General features: G+C 41.6%; 1 protein-coding gene and 1 long non-coding RNA gene across 8 annotated transcripts in view; one reads left to right on the forward strand and one right to left on the reverse strand.

Moving 5' to 3' along the window:
• Positions 1-5,375: 5,375 nt before the first annotated feature.
• On the forward strand, positions 5,376-13,276 carry LOC111868677. Its single transcript, XR_002843545.2, has 3 exons — positions 5,376-5,783; positions 11,260-11,393; positions 12,835-13,276. It is a non-coding gene; the product is annotated as an uncharacterized LOC111868677 (long non-coding RNA).
• A 4,390-nt stretch (positions 13,277-17,666) lies between these two features.
• LOC111868679 (stathmin) overlaps positions 17,667-26,217 on the reverse strand; it is a 114,870-nt gene continuing 106,319 nt past the window's right edge. For all 7 annotated transcript variants that reach the window (XM_023859559.2, XM_023859557.1, XM_023859558.1 and 4 more), the window contains one exon: positions 17,667-19,580. In XM_023859559.2, coding sequence (XP_023715327.1) covers positions 19,497-19,580 — 84 coding nt within the window. In that variant the 3' untranslated portion in view covers positions 17,667-19,496. The remainder of the gene's footprint in view (positions 19,581-26,217) is intronic.

The raw sequence follows: 26,217 nt of genomic DNA on the forward strand, positions 1-26,217 counted from the left end.
GCACAATCCGAGACTTCCCCTCTCGTCACTCGTTAAGAGAGTCATTCCTTTACAATTTGTTTTGCTCGTTATGCGAATTACTCGTTCTGAGAGGTGCTCGTTAAGCGATGTTCCACTGTATATGCCAGACTAAAAACCAGCAAGAAGAAGGTGGCAAGCCATCTCAGTAAATAGGGCTCCTTAGGACGTACAGAATTTGAATGAACAAGCCTGAGATTGGGACCCAAGATAGGTCATTCTGTATAACGAGTAGACAACGGGATGGACCATCGAGAAAAGGAGTTCGATTCGTGGCAGAAGCAAGAGATTTCTCCCTTCTTCACAGCAGATTTTGGGTTCGTCCAGTCTCTTAACCAATGAGTTCGAAGTCTCTATCTCCGGGGAAAGTAGTCGAACACTCACATCTACCTAGTACCAAAGCTGAATACGAGGAGCTATACCTCCACTCCCCATGTCTTCATTTGTACTACTTAAGTACTACTTACATTTACGAGTATATTTACAAGCCTCAACTCAAAGTGCAGCCGGGGAATTATCCATGTATAAGATATGAATTCTGAATAACCGCACGTGCAAATCATTCAACATATGTGAAAAGGAATACCGACAAGGTGGGGTGGGGTGGGGTGGGGAGACTGTGGTATAGCCTCGTGACTAAGCCAACAAACATTTGGAGATGTACATATTCATGTTTGGTATTTAGACTGGGACTGTAATGGATTCCACACCGACTCAGGGGCTGCAGTATAGAACAAAATCATTCACGAATAACAGTAATGTTTCTTTATCCGAAATATCTAGAATGATATTCATACCCATAGCAAAGGCGTAACGCTTAACACAAAGCCTTGTGGCAAATAATTTCATTGGAGGGCTCTACAAGAAGCAGATTAAATGTTTCCCATGCCGATACTAATCTTAGGGTTAGACTTGTAGTACGTAAGGAATGACGCCAGACATCAATTTGAAATCGTACAGAGTATTAAGAGATAATGTAGTGTAAATATTGTGTTCTGGACATTACTCGTCATCTTGTCTCTGTCTAAACACCGTCCTGTTTATTTTTTAAACCATAACGTTATTTTTCAAAACACAACGTTTCGGAGATAGAATCCAGTCTCCGAAATGTTGTGTTTTGAAAAATAAACACGACGGTTTTTAGATAGAGACAAGATGATGAATAATGCCCAAAAAACATAATATTTGTACCAATGTACCATCGTCACAGGCTTTTAGATCTTAGAGAGTGTAGTGCCAGATCGAAAGCGGAGACAAGGTGATGCCATTAAAGATGAGCGTATCTGAGACCGCTTTCCAATTGGGATCACTTGCAGAGAACCGTCGTCGAAACATGTGTTGGCTATTCTAAAAGCGATTTTAACACTCACATGGGTCGGCTCTGGCACTTAGTAAACACAGCTGGCGAGATAAATGGTGATCCAGGTGATTGAAGATTTATGATCTTCACTGTTATCAAAAGAGGGGACCGCGACTGCTCCCTGCCACGAGAAAGGAAAAGTATTCTTACTTCATACGCGGTTGGATAGGGCAAATTCTTTACTGCAAGGCGATAAATGTAGTAGCATTTGATTGTGGATATTGTCCAATCCTGGAGAGGTATCACCTGTGACACTTCAGATTTGAGATCGCTTACTGAAAATGGTAACCTACGAGTCACATCAGAAACCATGAACCCTTTATAATGTAAGATAACCTATGCAAGCAGGAATAACATTCAGAAGACCTGGTGTTCTTGTCGGAACGCCAAGCCAGGCGTGTACTGGCACGGAACGCCCTGTCCGAAGGAAGTCGATATTTTGAATTGTCTCATTATTTTGAATTGCCGATACTTAAACTAAGACTCGGGTCGATCGTTCGCCCACGTCAAGCTTTGTAACAAAATTGGGAAAATATCAGGGCTTATTTTCGTTCAAAACACTTTGATACCCCATGCTTTCGCACGTACATTTCTCTAATAAGAATATTAGCCAATGTATCTGAGCAATCTGCCAGTCTAACACACCCAGAAGCTGATCTCCACACAAGTTGTCCTTCAAAATAATCTGACCCAACAGTAAAAATTTCACATAATATTTTAATGTAGGCTGATATTCGAACCAGAGACGGTTGGATATGGGGGTAGGGTTACTGACCAACATACTGTGACGTACGTTTTGACATACCGTCTCACCGAAACTCCGGAAAGCTGCTCTCTTAATCTTGGATAAAGGATAGTGGATTCATATTCGACCTAGCCTCTTCCATTTGTTCTTGCAGTAACAGACAAGCAGGCAACCGAGCCACGTGTTAGCTGCCACCTGTAAACAAATCGTGTGTCATTACTCAGCAGGCAGGCGACATGCAACTTTCTTTCCTAGATCAGAACTTACTGACTCACCGGTCTGCACGAGGAAACAACTTTACCTGCTGACATCGGCTTCTTCCTCGTACCCCGAAAGTAATACGAGCAACACACTCACTAACGGAAAACTAAACTTAGCGACTACCAAACTAACCCACACTGACCACTCGGCACACGAATTTGAGTCACTGCCATTAATTTCCTACCCCCCTAACGTATTTTCTTAAAATCTGTTTCAATATTATATTCCCTTCATCTCGTTTTTTAAATTTGAGTGTCTGCTACCTAAGTTACCCACCAAAATTCTGTGCACATTTTCCCAATCGGAACTGTCTGTTCCAGCCTATTGTAATCATAACGATTCATCTACCGGCACAATAAGTGTATCAGTGAATCAGTGCCAGAATGTTTATTATGCAATTATCTTTGTTCCTGCAGACGTCATTCCTATTCTACCTTACAGTGACTTCCTTGCCACTTCATTTTAAAGCAGCTACAATTCGGGAACTTCTCTGTGTACGAGTTGTTTCACGGTCATGCAAAACACGTGCGTAAAAATGCGGCATTCTTTAATCTATTTATTTTCCTCATAGTGGATAAGGTCACAACATAAAGAATAAGCACAAAATGACTCATATATTTCTTTCATGATATCAGTAGTTGATACAAATAAAAGATAACTAATCACATCCATTCATACACACAATCTCAAACACTTTATATACAGATTATTATTATAGGGCATGCGGTAGTGTAGTTGGTTGAGGTACTATGCTACAGGCCAGTAGGTAGTGGGTTCGAATCTCGTTGTCATTGGATTTTTCAATTGACCTAATCCTTCCATCATCACCATGGCCCTGGGCTCGACTGAGCCTCTAACAGAAATGAGTACCAGGGATCTTTCTGGGGACAAAAGGCAGCCGGCGTGTAAGGTTGACAACCTGACCGCCATCTGTGAGCCGATTGTCTAGAAAATGTGGAAGCCTCGACGCCTCATAACCCTGTGGGTCTCCATGGCTTGTTACAGGGTAATTTTTACTGTTAATTTATTATTATTGTTATTATTATATGGCATTTACAATATCGCAAATCGTGAGTCAAGGTTTATAACCGAATAGGTTGGGCTAGAGGTAACGATCTCCACTTGTGTTCGGAAGGTGCTCTGTTCGAATCTCGGCCGGGGCACAGTTTCTCGTGCTTCTTCTCAGCCATTCCATGCGAATGTCGGGATAATACCTCGATCAGATCATGACTGCTCCCTTTAAAATCCTTGCCTATTCATCTACGCACTACCATGTGATGCCACACAGTTTCTGTGCTGAAAGCCACAATCAAAGGCTTCTAAAGTAACATCGCAATTTCTGGCTACCGAAAAAAATTTTGGAGCGTCAGCACGTAGCACGAACACAAACGATGTAATAGTTCACGAGCGAGCAGTTTTCTGTTTTCAGAGCATCTGGTCTGTTCTGTCGGTACTGACATTTTGATGAGGGTATGCAAAATGTATGTACATATACAGTGGCAAAGTTTCACAGCTATTTCTGCGTTATTCTTCGAGTATAGACTTAAATGTCGTCCTCAGCGTAACACTCGATAACATGTTGGACTAGGAAGGAATACGAGAGACAGCAGGGAAAATTAATAGAATGAGAATGTATAGAAATGATATGACTCACCGCTAATTTCTCAACAGGCATTATACCAGTGGTCTTTAGCAAATATTGCAGAGGAAGTTTTTCAAGTGTTTCAAGAGACGGCGATGCACCTTGTTCCTACAGGACACTTAGGACGGGAGTTCCAGAAAAATGGCTTGGCTTGAATGCATACGATTCGCACTTGGAAAATAACTAGTTAGAATTTTCATTGGTTTCCTCAGTGGTTCCAGGCAAATTCCCGGGGTGTCTCATAAACGGCACAGGGTAATGTAAAGTTTTCCCTGTGCTTAACTAATTAAGCACTACACCATGAAGGCGTATGGGGGAGGGGATATACGGGTCCACATTTTCTTGACCTCAGCACTAATTGGAAGTGAGTGGTCAGCTTCAAGCTCCGGCCGCATTACACTCGGTACGAATTGAATAGGAGGTTGGGTGAAACCCAGAGCCGGTCTGGATGACGTGGGGAATTGAATATGTTTTTATCCTACGGGGACTCGCTATACTGACTGCGCTATCCTGGCTCCCGATTCATCAGTTATGTAAGCCCAGTTACTGTTTCTCACTCAGCAGTTCATGGATCACTGCCAGTCTGAAATTATAGTCAGCTTTATAGTACGCGAGCAGAAGTCCCGGATCTTAGCCCGGGAAATGGTTGCTTTGTGCACCGTTATTAACAGCCCTGGCTACTGTTGCCCGAATATCTTTGGGGGTATGTCCTACCTTGAGTGGGCAATGTGTATGTTCAATGAAATTGTCAGTATGGTGATTCTGGTTTCAATGCATGCTAAAAACAAAATCTAAAAACATTCTAATGATCTATGTCAGAATGTGGTGATGGTGCAACCCTTCCAGCAACCAACGCCTGAACAATGAGGCAAAGAACAAATACTGTGTGTCAGTTGCTATGCTCTTCAGATTTGTAGAACAATACTGTAAATTCCTCCAGATTCTTCAGAAACAGATATGCATGAGAGCTTAAATTAATAAAAATGTCCTGATGTATAAATTTCAGTGGAAATATTCTGTGGGAACTTCCCACAGTGAAGCAAGTGCTACACAATCAGCGCTTACCCCGGAAGCTCCAACGCCCATTGTTTGGTGCGCCGCCTAGCGGCAAAACCATAAAGATGCGGCCGTCAGATACCTTAGTATCAGTCACAACAGGCCGCGCCATAGCTCAAGCTGTTAGTCGTTGGCTTCCCACCGCGGCGGCCCGGGTTCGATCCCGGGTCTGGTCAAGTAGGACTTTTGGTGGACAAAGTGGCGCTGGGGTAGGTTTTCTCCGAGTACTTCGGTTTCCCCTGCCAATCTTCATTCCACCAATTGCTCCACAATCACCCTCACCCATCATCTGGGGCTGGTACAATAGGCCAGATGTGGCTGCAGTACAAGGGACTTAGTCCGAACCCACTAGCATTAAAAAAAACACAACTACGCTTGCATCAAGAGAAGACCACAACAGTGACTCCGCCAGTGATCGCCGGTGCTCAACGGCCAACCAGCCGTTGTACGAGCTTTGCCCGCCAGCCGGCGACGCCGCCACTAGCACCGGCTAGCACATTACTACAAAACTTCGCCCAGCATCCCGCCGGCTCGCTATCATAGGGCTGCTGCAAGGAAGAAGGCTGGTACTAGCCCTGACTAGTCCTCAGCGACGAGAGCTTCACCAGGCTTCCGACCCTTCCAACAGAGGGTCATTTTCAGGGACAACAATATCACCGCCGTCACTAGGTCAGGCCACCCAGCTACAAAGGGAGTTTCAGGTAAGTTCTTCTTCCCTGCTCGTCTGTAATATTCATTCTAACAGCAATATCTGTCAGTCCCAACTTGAAAAGGTGTCCTTTCAGGTGGCAATGTCCGGTAAGTAATCCTACCACCCGTCTTAGTTGATTTCCGCTTAATTTCAACAGATCCTTCGTTCTACTGGCCGAGGGTCCTGATATATTAAAACCCTTTGCCTATTTGAGTCCAATTATGGATTCCAGTTTCTTTATGGTTTCTATCAGTCCAGTCCCTGATTGCTTTTTTTGGCAACTCCAATTGAGATGCCGCAAGCTGGTTATGGTCCTATGAACGGCTGTTCAAATCCTGTTCTTGCCAGTTGACCTGTGGTTTCATTCCCAGCAATACTCTCCTACTGAGATGCCGCGTGCTGGTTCAGGTCCTATTAACGGCTGTTCAGATCCTCTTCTTGCCAGTTGATCTGCGGTTTCATGCCCTACAACACCCTCATGACCTGGCACCCATATCAGTTTTACTCTTATGTCTGGCCAGTTGTATGAGGGATTGGTGGCAGTCCTAAATCAATTCTGAAGTGATTTGGTGTGTACCAAGTGCTTTAATTACAGCTTGACTGTCTGATAGAATATAGATGTTCCTATTTCTATAGTTCCTATCTAAATTCTCAACTGCACATGCCTTAATGGCATACACTTCTGCCTGGAATACTGTTGTGTACTGACCAAGGCCAAAGGTATGCGACCGCCTCGTTCCATCGCAATACACTCCAACTCCAGTGCCTTTATTTATCTTGGAACCATCTGTATACCAGATTAGCCCCCCTTTCTATCAGGTTGAAGTCCCTCATTCCATTCACTTCTATCAGGAAATCTGATCGTGAAGGGTCTATCATAAACATGTTTCGGTAGCATTTTATCAGATCCCATCTGTAGGATGGGTTCTCTTTTCATGACCCGAGTCATGTATGCATGTCCAAAACCTTCGGATTTAGGTCTCCATTGATCATTGGAACATAATCTGTAATTTTCTAACTTAACCTCTGCTTCCATCTGCAAATACAGTGGAGAGAGTACTAGTAGGATTTCCATTGCAGCTGTTGGAACTGTCCTCATTGCTCCCGTAATTCCCAAGCAGGATGTCCTATGCAGTTTGCTAAGTTCTGCCTGACTTTTTTTGAGTTTGACTGTAGTATAGTGGCGGCATAGGTAATTATGGGTCTTACTACAGCAGTGTATATCCAATATACCACCATTGGTGTCAGTCCCCAAGTTTTCCCAAACGTGCCTCTGCATGTCCAGAAGGCCTTATAGGCCTTATTAAGAGTAGTACCGGCTTTCATCATATAACTTGCGGCATCAGTCACAAAGAACAATACGTGCTCATACTGAATGCCATTCGGCCATAGTAAATTCATGGAATTGATAAAAAATTCGGAAACTGCGGAGCTATTTGCGGTTTCAAATTGCTCTACTGCAAGAAGATATGGGGTAGATTGTTCATTCTTATTAAGGGATCCAACTATACAATTTGCAATAAACCGTCCCTCACAATCTTGTGTTTCGTCGATTGATACCCACACAAAACTATATTGAATCTTATCTCTAATGCTTTAAATTGTAAGATCGTAACACTGCTTCACGTAATTTTTGCGCACAGTAGATTCATCCGGCCCATTGCACTGTGTATACTTCTCTATGAAGTTTATCAGAGTAGGACTGGTTAGTTCCACGGCGGAATATCTGCCGCTAAAAATACTTTGCATAAATCAAAGGGAAACTGTGAAAAACTATTATTAGAAAATTCACAAAGCAATTTTTGAACAGGGGCACTTTTCGTGAATTTAATTTTAATATTCTCTTTGTGTATATTAGTGTTCAAATGCTGAAGAATTTGGATGCGTTTTTCAAAACCGTTTCCTCACACGCTAGGCAATAAAGAATTTCGTTATCCATACTTATCATCTCTCCTTCGAACTCCCGCTGATACAGCTGTAATTTAGTTTCCTGACTTTACTTTCACTTTCGGCATGACTACAGAAAGCTAAACAAACTTAACTACAGACTAGTCACCACTAATGTAAATCGTCCCCAGCTTCAAATGAAGAAGCGTAACGAACCTCGTGGAGACTTCGGAAATAAATAAGTGAAGTCCCTTATCGGTTGAATAGTATTACATTGATTGCTGCTACATGTGAACGCTTCCGACTAATCTCTTCGCGGCCACTTTGATGGTACGCGGATGAGGCAAGTTACGAGTAGAGGGAATCATCAGGAAACATGAATCATGACGAAATGTTGAGTCAAATATGCAACATGTTCTAATACGGAAAAGAAAAATTGTATACACACGACCATGATTGAAAGTTTGGACATAAAATTAAAAAATATATACGATAAACATTTTAAAAAGAAATATGCAGTATAAATAGAGATCTTCGAGAATATGATGCTTACTCGCAAAACAGGCGAAATAAGCATTTATATTGTAACGTGTTTCGTTACTGAAGACGCCGTAGAGATTGTTAATTGGTTTATTCAACAACCTACAAGTAACGGCTACAATTAATTATCACACAGTTGCGGGGTTTCACACTTTATAACCCTAATCGCAATAATCTGTTTACACTGTTGCGGGGTTTCACACTTTATAACCCTATTCACAAATCAATTCACTCTGCCTTCAGTAGTCTATACGTTTACAGTAGGGGAGCTACATAAGTGTCCCTGTATCACACACTCCCAATTACACAACTACACACACGTCCGGTTCTTCTTTCCGCGACGGCTGTTATATTCCAACTCAACTCGTAGGCTTGCTCGGAACTAACTCTGAACTGAACTCGGCGATGGCCACATTTCAACTAACTCACGCTTACTGCTCAGCCGGCTTTTATTCCGTTCGCTGTTGCCTGTTACGTAGCAACGCTGTTGGAAGTTGGTTACGGGTACGTAGCGTTGCGCGTTACGTCACCGCGGAGGGGGGGAGGGAGCGCTGACTCATCCGCCACGTCACTGTGGCCTGAGCTGCCACGTTGCTGCTGGGTAGGGAGGGGTTCTCCGTTGAGCAACATGTCACAATATGCACCATCGAACCATGCCGAAAATATAAGAAATTAAGTATTTCATACATATTGTAACGTGTTTTGTTACTGAAGACGCCGTAGAGATTGTTAATTGGTTTATTCAACAACCTACAAATCTCGGCTACAATTAATTATAACAATGTTGCGGGGTTTCACACTTTATAATCCTATTTGCAATAATCTGCTTACACTGTTGCGGGGTTTCACACTTTATAACCCTATTCGCAATATTCAATTCGCTCTATTGTCAGTAGTCTACACGATTCACAGTACGGGAGCTATACAAGTGTCACTGTGTTACACACTCCCAATTATTACTTGGTTATCACGAACTATCACTGATTCTTGCACACGCGTCCGTAACTCGTAGCTGCTGCCTTGAGAACTGTTGATCACACACTCTGACTCGTAGGCTTGCTCGGAACTAACTCGGAACTAACTGTGAATTGTCTTCGCTGCTCCGTATCTAGCCTCGTTCCGGACAACACAGAAAACAGCCACGTAATAGGCACCATTGTTGTGTGGTGCCGTGTTGCTAGCAACGCTGTCCGGAGTTGTTTACTGCTGCCTAGCAACCGCGGTATCCCTTGGTGACGTCACCGCTGTTGACTCGCGTTGCATAGCTACCACGATGCTGGGACTCGACTAACTTCGGCTCCGCTCGGCGCGTCACGGCTGGGGGGGGGGGCATCATATATAGAGCAACACGTCACAATATATCCAAACGAGCATACTTTCTGGTTGCAAGAAAGAAATATGCATTTGCATTAAAATCTGGCATCTACTTATGATCCATGACTGCATATGCGTTAGCTCTACTAGTTGTTACGTGTTATTTGCCGAGATAGTAAACACTTCCCCACTCTGACACAACAGCAGTGGAGCTGCTGCTACTGTTAGGCAACGAGTCGGCAAACAATTCCCCTCTGTGACGTAACAGTATATGTGCCACGTTTCCCACTTGTCCGTTATATATACATCGGCTGTGGCAGTGATGTCAGAAGCCAGTGGGTAGCCAGCACGGACGGTTGGACGGTTCTGCAGTTGAGTAATAAAGTGACGTTACACGAATACGCCTCGAGGCCTTGTTTCACGACAAACATGTTGAACAATCAGGTATGTAGTTGCTTACAAATAAATAAGATTCTTTAGTGAAATTACAAACTGTTTTAGAGGGGTTTTGTTTTTATTACAGAGGTTAAAGACAATTGATAACAAACTTTTAAAACCCCTCTAAAACATTTTGTAATTTCACTAAAGAATCTTATTTATTTGTAAATATTAAAATTAAATTCACGAAAAGTGCCCCTGTTCAAAAATTGCTTTGTGAATTTTCTAATAATAGTTTTTCACAGTTTCCCTTTGATTTATGCAAAGTATTTTTAGCGGCAGATATTCCGCCGTGGAACTAACCAGTCCTACTCTGATAAACTTCATAGAGAAGTATACACAGTGCAATGGGCCGGATGAATCTACTGTGCGCAAAAATTACGTGAAGCAGTGTTACGATCTTACAATTTAAAGCATTAGAGATAAGATTCAATATAGTTTTGTGTGGGTATCAATCGACGAAACACAAGATTGTGAGGGACGGTTTATTGCAAATTGTATAGTTGGATCCCTTAATAAGAATGAACAATCTACCCCATATCTTCTTGCAGTAGAGCAATTTGAAACCGCAAATAGCTCCGCAGTTTCCGAATTTTTTATCAATTCCATGAATTTACTATGGCCGAATGGCATTCAGTATGAGCACGTATTGTTCTTTGTGACTGATGCCGCAAGTTATATGATGAAAGCCGGTACTACTCTTAATAAGGCCTATAAGGCCTTCTGGACATGCAGAGGCACGTTTGGGAAAACTTGGGGACTGACACCAATGGTGGTATATTGGATATACACTGCTGTAGTAAGACCCATAATTACCTATGCCGCCACTATACTACAGTCAAACTCAAAAAAAGTCAGGCAGAACTTAGCAAACTGCATAGGACATCCTGCTTGGGAATTACGGGAGCAATGAGGACAGTTCCAACAGCTGCAATGGAAATCCTACTAGTACTCTCTCCACTGTATTTGCAGATGGAAGCAGAGGTTAAGTTAGAAAATTACAGATTATGTTCCAATGATCAATGGAGACCTAAATCCGAAGGTTTTGGACATGCATACATGACTCGGGTCATGAAAAGAGAACCCATCCTACAGATGGGATCTGATAAAATGCTACCGAAACATGTTTATGATAGACCCTTCACGATCAGATTTCCTGATAGAAGTGAATGGAAAGAGGGATTTTAAAATATCTGTACTGACGGAATTTCTGCTGTATGTTTACTATTGTGTTTCATCATCGATCTGAAAGTTAATTTCTGCATGAAATCATAATAACATGTTGCTTTATGCTGTTGGTGTTTTAGTACCACCTTGGATGTGATCTGCTGCAGTACTGCTGCCACATATGTGACAGCCTGTTCCAACGTGGCTCCCAGCTGACGAAACACCTTTATATTCAGCACAGCGTCTGCAGGCCCCCAGGCCACTGCAGATTTAGGTTGGTTCAGATCACAAGAAGTTACTTTTGTCTGTGTGAGAATAACATTGCACTGTAACCTTGCCACAGAAATCACTAAGCCTGTGATGTAGGTGTGAGCACTACATTCCCACAAGAATACATACATTACAGGAAGAATTTGTGGCACTTTCTAACTTTAGCACTTTTTGCCCCCAGTATAATTCTACTGATCTGACGGTGTATAGTTGTGAAAAAGTTATGCTAATGTAAATTTTCATAACTTTACATTTCTCAGATATAACCCCACGCGTTCACAATGTTTCTATGATTATAATTTATATCCTGAAACCATTTTCATTCAAACTGCACGGATACAATTACAATCCATTTGACTACACAAAATTTATCATACCTACATACAGTGATTCAGTAGTTAATTGCGTAATGTAAAGTTGCCATTGTGTCTAATTAATTGTCACACCCTGGAGGCACATGAAATAGTGGAGAAACAGTTCAGGCATTTATGGCACTCTAAGAAAATGATCAGTTTTTCTTGAAAATGTGGGTGTCATCCAAGAAACAGTAAGCATAGAATTGAGTATCCCTGATGTTCCATCTAAATTCAAACATATGCCACAATGATAAGTTTGGCTGTTCCCGTGCCACACAATTATGAACCATGATTACAGAGTATAGGATGATGGAAAGTACATTACATTATTGGATTCAACCAATATTCCATTAAGGGCATGACAGTTTCTGGATTTAGAAAAAGAAACCAAAAACTGTTGATATTCTATGTTATTTAAGAGAGTTTTTATTAGTGGTTTTACATAGTAGATCGAGGGAAAATTTGAGATTTCAACACAGACTAAAGATTGACAGTTATACTAAACTTTTTTGAAGTGAGCTGAATGGCAGTTTTGTGCATAATAGGAACAAAGACCTTCATTACCCAGGGGAACTTCTTGTACAAGGTGCAATACCCACACATTAAATACGGAATATTGTAAGTCAGCAGTTACAAACCTGGACATTGGTGTGAAATTTAAGGCCGCATTCAACAGATTTAAGGTAGACAGAATTTGTACATAATAAGTTGTGTACAGTAATAATAGTAATAGATCTGTAGGACCAGCAACATATGAAATAACAAAGTGGGCTTTATGAATTCTGATCAGAACTCCTCATAATCAGCTGGACTGTTGATTCCAGATGGAGCTTCGTTTCATAAAAACTTCCTTCTGAAAGTATGAGTTTGATTATGAGATGAAAACTACAACCACATTCCTTCAGATAGAAGATCATTACAAGTGACATAAAACTTAATAGTTTTAGACATATAAGTATAGTGTTTTCTGAGTGTGGAATTTGTGGGACCCAGTTGTTTGGAGTCTGTCTCGAAATAGTTCTGTGGTGTATCTTGCTGGAACCTTGGAGGTAATGGATTTATTATTGTAACCCAACTCAACTGTTGCAGGTACAAGCGAGATGAGAATGGCTTCTTCCGGCTTCTAACAGTGGACACTACACCCAAGAAATTGACCGAGAAAGCCAGCCAACCATTGTGCGTCAAAGAAGATGATCTCCTGAAACAGGAGGCTGAAGGGGGCAGGATTATGGTGTCTCTAATAGAATATGATTACAGTGGGACTGTTGTCTCCAGGGAAGATATAGAGACGACAGAACTACATAGCTTGCCCCAAGGAAATTTTAAAATCATAGATGCTTTATGTTTTACAGTGTGAACTATTTGTTCCAATTATGTTGTAAATTGTGCAATTGAATCTCATAGTTGTTCTTTTTATGCAACTCTATTAATATATCACAGTTCTTATCTTTTCTGTATTTGATTCAGTTCCTTTTTGGCCAGATCATTTATTGTCTTATAATCTGTGCTTAATACATTTCCTTTCCATAAATGTTTGTTATTTTGTAAATGCCTGTGGATATTTCATCAGTTTTACTGACACATTACTCCTGATTCTCTGTAATAGATTTCTGTATTCTGCCTCCTTGATAAGGAAACAAAATGCTTCTCTGGTAAACAGTACTACTACAGAAGAGTCTCAATTGAAATACTTGTGGGATGTCGATGTTCCAAGAGACAACCACGTAAAACTATAACAGATGTATATTATTTACAAATGTACAAGATGTCTGTGAAGCTGCTTTGATATATGTATATATGCAGGATGTCCCAGGAGGAATGTGCTAGACTTTAGGAGGGTGTCCCTTATTTTAAAGTATGCCGATATAACCCAAAACACCTATGTCCAAAGTTCAATGGTTACAGGGATAATGGCCAGAGAAAAGTGTAATCTTCTGGCAAGTCCACGCACTACCTGTCAGCTGACAAGTCTTATCAATGTTTGTCCTTGAGTGTGGTGATTCACATTAGACGTAAGCTTATGTGCTACCTTTAGGGTATGTTGTGGCCTCGTTGTGAATGGTTGGTAAATTAGTTGTTCAAAGTTGCTGAAATGCCTTTTGTGTTTTCACACGTGGAATATTGTGATAACGCATTTTGTGTATGGATTTTGCAGTGGCAATGCACGTGCTGCTGTTGAAGAATACCAGAGGCGTTTTCCCGATCGAAGGATTCCAACTCAAAGTGTATTTACGTGAATTCACCAGACGTTGCATGATACTGGTTCTCTTCCGAATGTTTCTGTGCACTCTGAAANACGTAAGCTTATGTGCTACCTTTAGGGTATGTTGTGGCCTCGTTGTGAATGGTTGGTAAATTAGTTGTTCAAAGTTGCTGAAATGCCTTTTGTGTTTTCACACGTGGAATATTGTGATAACGCATTTTGTGTATGGATTTTGCAGTGGCAATGCACGTGCTGCTGTTGAAGAATACCAGAGGCGTTTTCCCGATCGAAGGATTCCAACTCAAAGTGTATTTACGTGAATTCACCAGACGTTGCATGATACTGGTTCTCTTCCGAATGTTTCTGTGCACTCTGAAAGGGAGGATATACGAATGAGAAACATGAGAGAATATTCTTGAGATGGTTCAGAGAAGTCCGCATATGTCCACTCATAGAATGGCCTCTCGCATTGGCGTATCATGTATGCAGGTGTGGTGAACTTTACATGATGAAGAGTTGTATCCTTACCATGATCAAAGTGTACAACATTTGCAACCAGGCGACCATGCTCAGCGTATGGACTTCTGCCACTGGATAAAAGCTCATCCCGAACTGTTAAGCATCATTTTATTCAGTGATGAGGCGTCTTTTACCCAGGATGGTGTAAATAATTTACAAAATGTGCATACGTGGTCCCATAATAATCCACATGAGATAATGGAAATGAAATTCCAAAAGAGATCTTCTGTGAATGTATGGTGTGGTGTACTTGGGAACAGTTGATCGGACCTTTTGTGTTTCAAATCAATTTAACTGGAAACACATATAAAGCCTTCCTGAGGAATGAGTTACCATGTTTGATCGAAGACATACCGTTAACGATAAGGAGCCAAATATACTTCCAACATGATGGGACTCCCCCACATTAGTATACGAAACTGAGGTCAATTCACAAGAAGCACTGCGGGATCGTATTTTTGCAGCGGCAGAACACACACGTCACCATCCAGGCAATATTGCTTCTGCTACCCAATCCCTCAAGATGTGTGCCGAAAACTGCATTGCAGCTGGCGGAGGGCACTTTGAACAATTACTATAAAGCAGGTACTGCATTTTAGTAGTTATTTAGTCGGCTTATACCAGAATGCACAGTCAGCCATGTTACATCAGCGCTTGCCATTCATGTGTCATGTATAGTGCTTGAAAATCTAAGGACAACTATAACATGGCATGCGAGTTTTTTTGTAGTTCAATTTAATAGCTTCATGTCACTCACAAGTTAGTTTGATGTTACGTAAATAATTGTAATTCCTTGTACAGTGATCTGTCGGTTTGCCCGGATATGACCATCCAACGCAGCAATAACAGGACCCTGTCCTGGGCAAGCATCATCTCACAGTGACACACGCCCCTCTCGGAAGCTCTTATGCCACTCCAGCACACATGAACGTGACATGCTGTGTTCGCCGTAAATGATGGATTTCTCATCCTCCTACTCCTTCAGCAGTCAAAATGGGCACCTCACTTCCCTGTTCTTCTTTACCCACCTCCATTACTGATGTTGGATGACCACACACACACAGTGCTAACCTTACTTCCAGCACAATAAACAAATGACTAGTGTGCAAGGTCACGTTGTTACTGTGCTTTCCAGAGTCCCCACCAGATGTTCATACCGTAAGCAAATTACAGTGTTACCAACTTGCGCACCATCTGAGTTATGCACGGTGACCTGTTTTCATTTGACTGCCCTTTATATATCAGGACCCTTGGCCAGAAGAACGAAGGATCTGCTAAGATTAAACGGAGATCATCTAATATTATATTTAAGCATCCTGTTACACTCACATAATATATATGAGACAAACTCCGTCTTAAGTGCAACAATTTAATTGTTGCACTTAAGACGACGGAGTTTGTCTCATATATATTGAGATCATCTAAGATGGGTGGTAGGATTACTTACTGGACACCTTTTCAAGTTGGGACTGACAGATAACACTACTTGTGAGAGGTGCCTACAGGAAAACGAATCAGCCGCATACATCCTGTGTAACTGTGACACCATAGTTTATTGAAGATTTCGTCACTTGGGTCAGTTTTTATGGAATCAAGTGACTTCTATGATGCCCCATTAACAGGATCCTACACTTTAGTAAAGGTGTAGAATTAATAAAGGGCTAAACCAAGGGGAAGCACAATACATCCATTGAAAGTGGCAGTGCGGGGGCCAGTTTTTATGGCCCACCCCCTTTTTTGGGGGGGTGGGACTAAGTCCCTTGTACTGTGTCCACTTCTGGCCTATTGTACCAGCCTCGGATGATAGGTGAGGGTGATTGTGGAGCAATTGGTGGAATGAAGACTGGCAGGGGAAATCGAAGTACTCTGAGAAAACCTGCCCCAGCGCCACTTTGTCCACCACAAATCCTACTTGACCAGACCCGGGATCGAACCCGGGCTGTCGCAGTGGGAAGCCAGTGACTAACTGCTTGAGCTATGGCGCGGCCTTGACCCACCCATTACATACATATCTCTTCGTTCTATCTGCACTAGTCTTCAGACTTATAACATAAGAACTATAACATTCTCACTGAATTACACATAAATAAAGTCTTCACAGGCTGACTTTTAACTTTTCTTTGACTTCCAAATATTACACATAAATAGCTTTCTAACCACATGTTAAGTTTTCACAGGGCAACTTCTAATTCTTCTTCCACTACAAACTTCCCGTGGCTATCTCCTACTGAGAACTGACTTGTTTGTGTGTTTCCGCCACTACTCATAACTCAAAACTGCACTGAATGAATTCTGTCACTTACTTATATAGCCATGGAACACACATGGACCTACAGTAAAAATATATCACATGATCGCTATCCAGCCATTCTACTGGTGCATCTGTCAGAAACTGAAAATACACCTTCCTCTGTTGTTGCATCTGTGTTTACAGAGGTGTTGCCTGGCAACACGTTGATCAAATCTGTTACATTATGGTATGACACGCTATCAAGTATGGACAAAGGAGAATAAGTTTAAGCAGGAGGGAGGGGACCTGTAAAATTCGTCTTGCATGACAACAGCAACAATTGGCATCATTCATTCTATCAGTGCATTCTACACGTACAATTATTTACTTTGTATACTTTTAATACTCGGGTAATGCTTGCTACCATTCAGTCCAGAATCTTTCGTCTTCTCGTCTGCTGTCCAAAAAAAATAAAAATTATGTACAAAACTAAATTTTGCCTGTGGTTCTGTATGTGTATGAAACTTGGTCTCTGGCATTAAGGGAGGAACATAGACTGAGGGCATTTGATAACAGGGTGTTGAGGAGAATATATGGACCAAAGAGGGATGAAGTGACAGGAGGTTGGAGAAAACAGCATAATGAGGAGCTTCATAACCTCTCTATAATATCGCAGCAAATCTTCACATTTGAAAAATCGGGAAAAAATTCTAAAACATGTATAGTTGTGCATCAATGCCATTCTTTTCCTTCCGCATAACTAATATTTATTGGCATAAAATAATAAATAATGCTGTTACCAATTTCATGTGCTACTGGTCTGTTCCAAGGTCACAGAATTACATAACTGATCACTAATTAAAGGTTATTTACAGAAGCACCGATGCTTCATGCTTAAGATCAGAATTCAGGAACTGCACAGGCCACAATCATCACTCTGTTGACTATACCATGAAATAAAACTACAGAATTTGTGTCAGAACTACATTTATTCTTGTTAATTCAATCTACAATTCTTCTTTATTAAGCACAATTGAACATAATACAACAACTGGAACCAAATGTCAAAAGAGGCAAAATTACAAAACCGTATGCAAAAATCTTGTGACATGTCAAACCGTTGCTGGTCAATGGGATGTGAAAAGTTACCACAAAGACAAACCCTTGATAAACGTTTATTGACAAGTTATGAAACATTAAGGAAAGCAGTATTTCCAAAGGTCAACACTGCAAAGAGTTGTTTATTGTCGCGTAGCAACCAGTGAGCTTCGGCACGTCACAGAGAAACACAAGGAACAAAGCTTTCATTATTCATTAAGCTGCTTTTTAATGAAGATAAAAGTTTGTTTCCTTTATATAGAATTCCAAGTGGCAGCTCTGCACATCAAAATAACAGTGGGAGCAAAACTGCTGGTTGTGCAGTTTCAAGGAAATCACTGTCTCTTTCACCCTATAGTATTGCATTACATAACAGTAATGAAAACAGTGTTTCTCTGTGACGCGCTGGTTGTTACGCAGCAGTAAACAACTCTTGGCAGCATTGTCAAGCAATGTCTCTAGAAACATCGCTTTCCCTGTCTTCATGGTAACTCGTTCCAGATCCCGTTGCCCAACGGTTTGACATGTCACAATGTTTTACAAAATTACATAAAAACAGACTGCAAGAATGACCTTACCTCAGTCCAAAGCGATAAGAATTACCAAGTATGAAAAGGGAATATGACCTCTGGTGGTTAGTGAGGACACTGGGAATATGTGAGAAGGATGAAATGGTTAGAAACATGTGTACATAATCAGTCTCTCTCTTCAGTTATTACTAAATGCATGAACAGGAATTTTTGGACTTATGTAGGCCCATTAACTTACAACTACCAGAGAGGTGGATGCCTCTCTGCAATCATAATGGCACTTAAAACAGTGTCTCTGTGCATCTATAAAATCTTTGGCAGGTGTTATCAGAAAGTCAGTGTAACCATTCCACAATTTGCCTCCCACAAGAAAATTCAGGCTGAATCTAACTACTAATGTAAACTGTAAACATAAGCATTGCATAACTTGTTGCTAGGACAAAAACATGCCAGTAAACTACAAATTCTGGCTAATTAATAGTTGTTCTGCATAAAGCCATCACAGAAGCTAGCTTGTCTTCACATCTATGCTCATTTTTTACACATTTTCAGTTTAGTACTTTAACAATACAGACTCATCTTTCTTCAAGCAGGGTTTCATCTCACCATGAAATACAATATATAAGCACTGTTATGTAACAACAGGCACATCAGAAACACTGGCAGCTCACTGTACCTTACAATATCAAGACTGCATCAATAACCAGACATAACAATATTAAGATACCAAGTCACAAAACAAAGCGTTAAATGACAAAACTCTTTTATCAACTGATGCTCTATACTGGCCCCTTTTGTTATACAATATACTGTGACATGTCACACCGTTGTTGGGCAACGGGATATGGAACGAGTTACCATGAAGACAGACTCTTGATAAACGGTCAGTTGACAAGTTACGCAACCGTAAAGAAAGCTGTTTTTCTCCATGATGTGCCGAGCCGAAGCAAGCTGGTTGCTATGCAGCAATAAACAACTCTTGGGAGCGTTGCCAAGCAATGTCTCTAGAAACACCGCTTTCCTTACTGTTGCATAACTTGGCAACCGACCATTTACCAAGGGTCTGTCTTCGTGGTAACTCGTTCCATATCCCGTTGCCTAACAAGCTTTGTTCCTTGCTCAGAAGGGAAGGAGGGGCTGGGCAGAGTTAACTCCATAACTGCATGTCCAACTAGCCTGAAGAAGCAGTCTGCTGCTCATCATTCTCACTTGATAGGCGCTCCTTATTTTGTCGCACCATCTCAGCCCGGTGTTCCTGCAAGAGAAGACAACTGTTTTATGACACTATAAATCATGAAGGTGGTGGTGCAGAAACGAGCAAACAAGATTAAAATAGAATTGGTTTTAAGGGCAAAATATTAACACTTCTATTATTTACTAGCATAAAACCTATTGTAAATTCAAGAACAATTCTTAAAACCAAACTTCATCAAAAAGAACCAAACAGCTCATTTATAGTAAGATACTAAACTTGACAAAACAGTATGATGCTATCTTGATCGCTTGGAAAGTCTGCGTCATAGCTCAAGCGGTTAGTCGCTGGCTTCCCACCATGGCGACCCGGGTCTGGTCAAGTGGGATTTGTGGTGGAGAAAGTGGAACTGGGACGGGTTTTATCCGAGTACTTCGGTTTACCATGCCAATCTTCATTCCACCAAATTCTCCATCATCATAATCATTTGGGGCAAGCTACAATAGGCCAATTAGTGGCTGCTGTGCCGAGTGGACCCAGTTGGACTCCACCCCCCACTAAGTGAATTAAATAAAAAGAAAGAAAAAAATTGATGGCCTGGGAGAGGGGGATAAACTTGCTTGTAAAAAGCAAACTTTGTCTAAATTACTTAACACCCTTTTTACTTTCTCATGTACTACACATATGGTGTGCATGTGCGTGTGCGTGTGTGTGTGTGTGTGTGTGTGTGGGGGGGGGGCAAATTTTTTGACATGGACCCGGGAGTTTTATCCATGCCAGGTCAGTGCCCACTGAGTCTGAACACTGCAACTCCAACAACAGGTGGCCTTCAGATGAGACCCAAATCTGAAAACGTAAGTTTTCTCAAAAATTAAATTCCAGTAACTTAGGGACAACACATCCCTTAATAAACCTGCATGGGTGATAAGCCTTCAGGTAAATAACAGTACACACACTAGGGGCCCAAATGCAAAAAGATTTTCTCAAAACTGGTCTTATTGGTCAGATTTCACTGTTGCGTTGACAGCAGACTGTTTTTTTATTTCCAGGGTAACATAGCTGAGGTCAATTTTATGAGTATATTGTCACGTGACAAATAATTCACGCCATATTGGATATAGCGAATTTATTCAACACTTGCTCTCACACTCACACAATTCACAATTTCACAAGTACTGCCATTGGCAGTATCACAATTACATCCACTGCTCTCGGCAACTGCCTGACTTCTGCTGCACTCGGCGACTTCACAATCCACACTGCGTCACTCCTGATCACACACTGTTTGGTCACATACTGCTCAGCCGGCTTTTTATACCGTTCCCTGTGTCAACAGCTGTGACCTGTGTTACGTCAACGTGGGAGGGGGCAGAGTGTTGACTGGCCTGTTACCGTAGTAGTGGCAGCGCTCCAAAGCTGTTACGTCATGGCTTGCGGGGGAGGGGCTGTCCTGCATAGTGCAAATACGTCACACTGCTCCCTCCTTAAGGCTGTTCGTCCCGAACAGCCTAACTGTGCATCCCCATTCCTTTTCTTCCAAGGATGTGCTTGCTGTATCTCCTGTTGTTTCGGCTACTACTCTTGCAGAGACTACTCTCTGGCCATTACATTCTCCATTCCCTTCTTAGGATTGTTCATCTCGAGCAATTCCATGGTCCAGCATTCGTTGATCCATTGCTTCACATTCATTCATCACTCATTCACTTGTTCTAGCCGGGGAGGCTGGTGCTTCTGTGTTACTGGTTCCTCCGCCATGCGCTATTCCACTTTTCGTTTTTTGGAGGGGGTTGACCACTCCACAAGGTCCAATCCTTGTCTTGCCGTAGGCTAAGAGAAGATCTGACTATTCGCTTCGCGATCTTCACGTTGACAATCTAGAAGAAGGTCTTCTTATGAGTTCTTCTCACTCATAGGTGCGATCGCTGTCCTGATCTACACCCTCCGATGGCGTCCTTGGTTGACACCTTTTTTCTTCTGGTATAGCGGCCATCTTCCGCATATGTTCTTTATTCCCGTCCCTCCTTTCCAGGTTTCTTGTACCACACTGTCCCTGGCACGAACTTTCCCGACGGCATTATCCTTGCACTGTGCCACTCCTGCATGGTGGGTTCTAGTTCTAGAAGCGTCCAGTTCTCTCCATGGGTAACACTTTTCCTGGGTAAGGTATAATATTGTGACGTATTTGTGCTATGCAGGACACCCCCTCCCCCGCCAGTGGTGATGTAACAGCTTAGGAGCGCTGCCGCTGCTACAGTAATAGGCCAGTCAACACTCTGCCCCCTCCCGCGGTGACGTAATAGCACTTCCCACTGTGACGTAACACGGGACACAGCTGTTGACACAGGCAACAGAGAATGGTATAAAAAGCCGGCTGAGCAGTACGTGACCAGAGAGTGTGTGATCAGGAGTGACATTGTGCGGATCATGAAGTCACCGAGTGTAGCAGAAGTCTAGCAGTTGCCGAGACCAGTGGATGTAACTGTGATACTGCCGATGGTGGTACTTGTGAAATTGTGAATTGTGTGAGTGTGAGAGCGACTGTTCAATAAATTCGCTATATCCAATAACGCGTGAAATTATTTGTCGCGTGACATATACCCAACACGTGACAATTTGGTGACAGAATTGGTTTACGAACTTGAACACGCCTCGACGAATAATCAAATTTACGATGTGAACTGAAGACTGAAGTGTGTGTTTACACTGTTGCCATATGAAAATGGAACAAATAATCGAAATGATGAAAGAAACGGAGGCCAATAGGAAGAAAGACAAAGAAGAAATTAGAACCAACCAAGCTAAGACGGAGGCCGACCATAAAGAGTTGCTGTCCAGAAGGCTGACAGAAAAGGCTGAGCGAAGAGAACTGAAGGAAATGATGAAAACCAGCCACAAGGAGATAGTGGCCAAAGTCAAACCCGAAATGGATGCAGAGACGATGGCCTGCCAAGAGATGGAGGCATGTCTAGAAGAAGAGGCAACCTCAGTGCACAGGAAACCTGAGATGGCCCAACAACGAGAGGTACCCATAAAAGACGCTGAAGTAATACCGGTTGGAGAACCTGAAGAAGAAATGACATCGATTACCTGAAAAGGGACGATGGCCTGCCAAGAAATGGAGGCACATCCAGAAGAAGAGCCAACCTCAGTGGACATGAAACCTGAGGTGGCAGAACGACGAGAGGTCCCCGTAGAATACGCCACAGTGATGCCAGTCGGAGAACTGAAGAAATGGCATAGGGACCAAAACTGGCCATGGAGGACTGCCACCAGAACCGAAGGATAAGACACGGGAAAATTGTGGGCCCCAGAAGAAATTGGCCATCGCCTACAGAGGGACAAGCTGTACAAAAGTGGCATGGTAAACGCCAATAGACCGGAAGATGTCCCATCATGCAACAGTGCATTAATTTTTTCAATTGGCAACAGCATCAAAACGGCCATTATATGTTTCTCGCATTACCAACAGATACATTTCTTTTTGTCACACCATGACCAATTATAGTAGTCAGTGTTGCATGATTTGGCTACCACATACAAAATAAATACTAACATACTTCATAAATTTCAGTAATTGCTATTACTTCCACATTACCATCATACACTCTGCTTTCCCTATGTATATTCTGTACTGTCTTCCCTTGTGTTAATGACCAGCCATTATTCTGAATGATGTCAAATGCAACAAAGCGACAAAACCTTCCCCACTCATTGTACACACCTGTGCAACTTTCTTCTGTTGGAATATTGTACCTCATCCTCCAGTGCACGAACAATGGAAATTTGTTTCTGACAATTCACTGCTGCCTGGAAGTCAATCTCAAGGCTCTCAATGCACAACTACACAATACAATAAAACCTCACTAACGCAGAAGAAGAGTAATGGCTAATCAGCATTAGTAACAAGTATGAATTATAGAAGTAGTTACTATAGGATTCTGATGACGGTGTATAACCTACAGAGATATTGGGTTTTCGGACTTTATCCATCGTCCTAGTTTTAACACTTTGCAGACCACGCACACATTAATATGTTTTTTGCTTTTAAACGTGGTGGACCGGTTGCGTATTAATACGTTTTTAGAACACGATAATTTGCAACACACTATACATTGCTCTGATGCCTGCAGCTGCGTGATAAGCCTCTGGAATGTTCGCTGACTAATCAGTTATGTGACCTCGCTGTAACTGTATGCACCCGCAAAGGAAAATAAATGCCTTTATTTCTTCAAGCTGTCAGTGAGTAGTGCAATCCTGGGAAACTTACAAAGTATGTCCTACTTGTTCGTGTATTTACTGAAAGCACTACAGGCTATATTGGAAATCTAGAATTTTATTCTGGTGAAGGAAAGAAATTACAAGAAACTATTCTTTCCGTTTTGGAACCCTATCTTGATCAAAATTACCATGTCTATCAAGACAATTATTATAACAGTGTGGCAACTGCAGAATACCAACTTTCAAGAAAAGTACGTGTTTGTGGAACAATTAGGATGAACAGAGGCCTTCCTCTAGATCTGAAAGAGGAATGTAAATCCCTGAAACGTGGTGAAACCACATTCAGGAGGAAGGGGGATATTCTTCTTCAGTCCTGGAGGGATACTCTTGTTGTGAATATGATTTCCACAATTCACAATTCGAGCATGGTTGATGTTGAAAGGAGACATGGACAGGTAAAGAAGCCTGTTTGTATTTCTGAGTATAATATGTTCATGAAGGGAGTTGATAGAGCCGATCACTACTTGGCCTATTATTCTCTTCCTTGGAAAACAGTAAAGTGGACAAAGTAAGTTGCCTTGTGGCTTATAAATTGTGCCATTTTCAAATCATTTTTGGTTTTCAAAAATCTAAAACCTCACTCAAAATTGAAATACAAGGCATTTCTGCTGAATGTGGCAAAACCCTGAGCTACAGACCACACGGTGGCGGCAGACACAGTCTTAGTGCGACCGGGCCCGTCCATTCCCACCCCACGCTGGCCTCATGTGGACAACCCTGGACGACTCTCGGGTGATATTTGGAAACATATCCTCATGAAAATTGTGAAGAGTAAACATTCCAAGGGGAAGCATCCTTCTAGGCAATGCCGTGTTTGCGCAGTTCACAAAAAAAGGACTATTACTGTCTACATTTGCAAGTGTGTAAAGCCACTTCACAAAGGGGAATGTTTCCAGAAATATCACACTCTCAAGCAGTTCTAGGAGCATTGGTAAGTGTTCTCCAAATATTTTAGTTCATAAAATTAATTAGGACATTTTATATTAATTTTTAAAGTGAACAGTGCAAAAGTTAGGGTAGTAGGTATAAAAATGCCGGTCCCCAGGGTGATTAGATATTAAAATCATCGGTCTGCAAAGTGTTAAGATCACTTAGAAAAACACAACGTTTCAGAAACTGGATCTGTTTCTGTCCTCAGGTGAGGGAAAAACACCCATTCTGTTGGGTCCTTGAGATCCAGTTTCCGAAACGTCATGTTTTTCTTAGTTATCTTAAAACCAGACGATGGATAAAGTACGAAAAATCAATATCTCTATGAATTATAAAACACGCTCTTTTTGATTTTGAGCCAGGACAGCTGTCACTATAGTGATAGGCTACAGCCTGGATGGCCAAGGCATCAGGGCTTCCTTCCTGGCACGGCCAAAATACTTCATCTTCTGTACAGCATCCAGACTGGCTCTCTACCCAGGGGTACAGAACCAAAGGCATGAAGGTGCCCAGTCACATCAACCCATTACTGAGGTTATGAATGTGTGGAGCTGTATCTCCACTTGCCACAGATATTCAAGGCATGGTGCTTAATTAAACAAATATAGAGACAAACATTACCATGCCAGAATTATTTTCAAAAGCAGGAAACTATCATTTTATGTACAAATTAGATGCTATACATTCATTTCAATACTTATCCAAGGCAACAGAAACTGTGAAATGTAACATTAAATCTTGTTTAGAATAAATTTGTTCAGCACAAACAAAATATGGACAAAAGATTTTATCATCTCCATAACACCCAGAATGACTCTGGGGCTCACCCAGCCTCCTATACAATGGGTACACATGACTGATTCCACAGGGACATGAATCTGACCACTCACCTCAATCTAGTCTTAACGGCACAGAGCTTAATTAATTAAACCCAAGGATAATTTTACCTTTAAGGATGAAAAAATGACAGCAAAAAATTATAAAGGTTTAAAAATAATGAAGATTTACTGTACGTGGATTATCTCAAACGAAGGAACCCTCAAGAGAAACAATTCCTACCTCTAATTACTTTCCTCAGATGACCCCTAGAATGATCTACTCTTATATAAACCATGATTTCATGGCAGCAATAGAAATCTGTATCTGGCAAAGGTCATGATATAACCTGGCAAATAATCACGTAACTACTTCCATACCTTTCTGCACAGGCCATCCCATCTAGTCTCAGGCATTTATATGTAACCAATATAAAAGTTACAGTTCAATGAACAATACAAACAATTCTTAACAAAGTGGTACATTCACTGAAATGTGATCTACACATGCATAAAGACAGGAAATATAAATGCAGTAAGCAAACATGCAAATTAAATCCTCATTGGAACAGAGACATACTTGTTTCAGAACATTCTCTTTCACACGATCCTGACTTGCAATTTTTTGGCCATTCCTTGACACTTGTGCCAGCTTTCTTCTCAGTCTCTTCAAATGA

Source organism: Cryptotermes secundus, unplaced genomic scaffold, assembly GCF_002891405.2.
Source record: "Cryptotermes secundus unplaced genomic scaffold, Csec_1.0 scaffold857, whole genome shotgun sequence".
NCBI classification, from domain to species: domain Eukaryota; kingdom Metazoa; phylum Arthropoda; class Insecta; order Blattodea; family Kalotermitidae; genus Cryptotermes; species Cryptotermes secundus.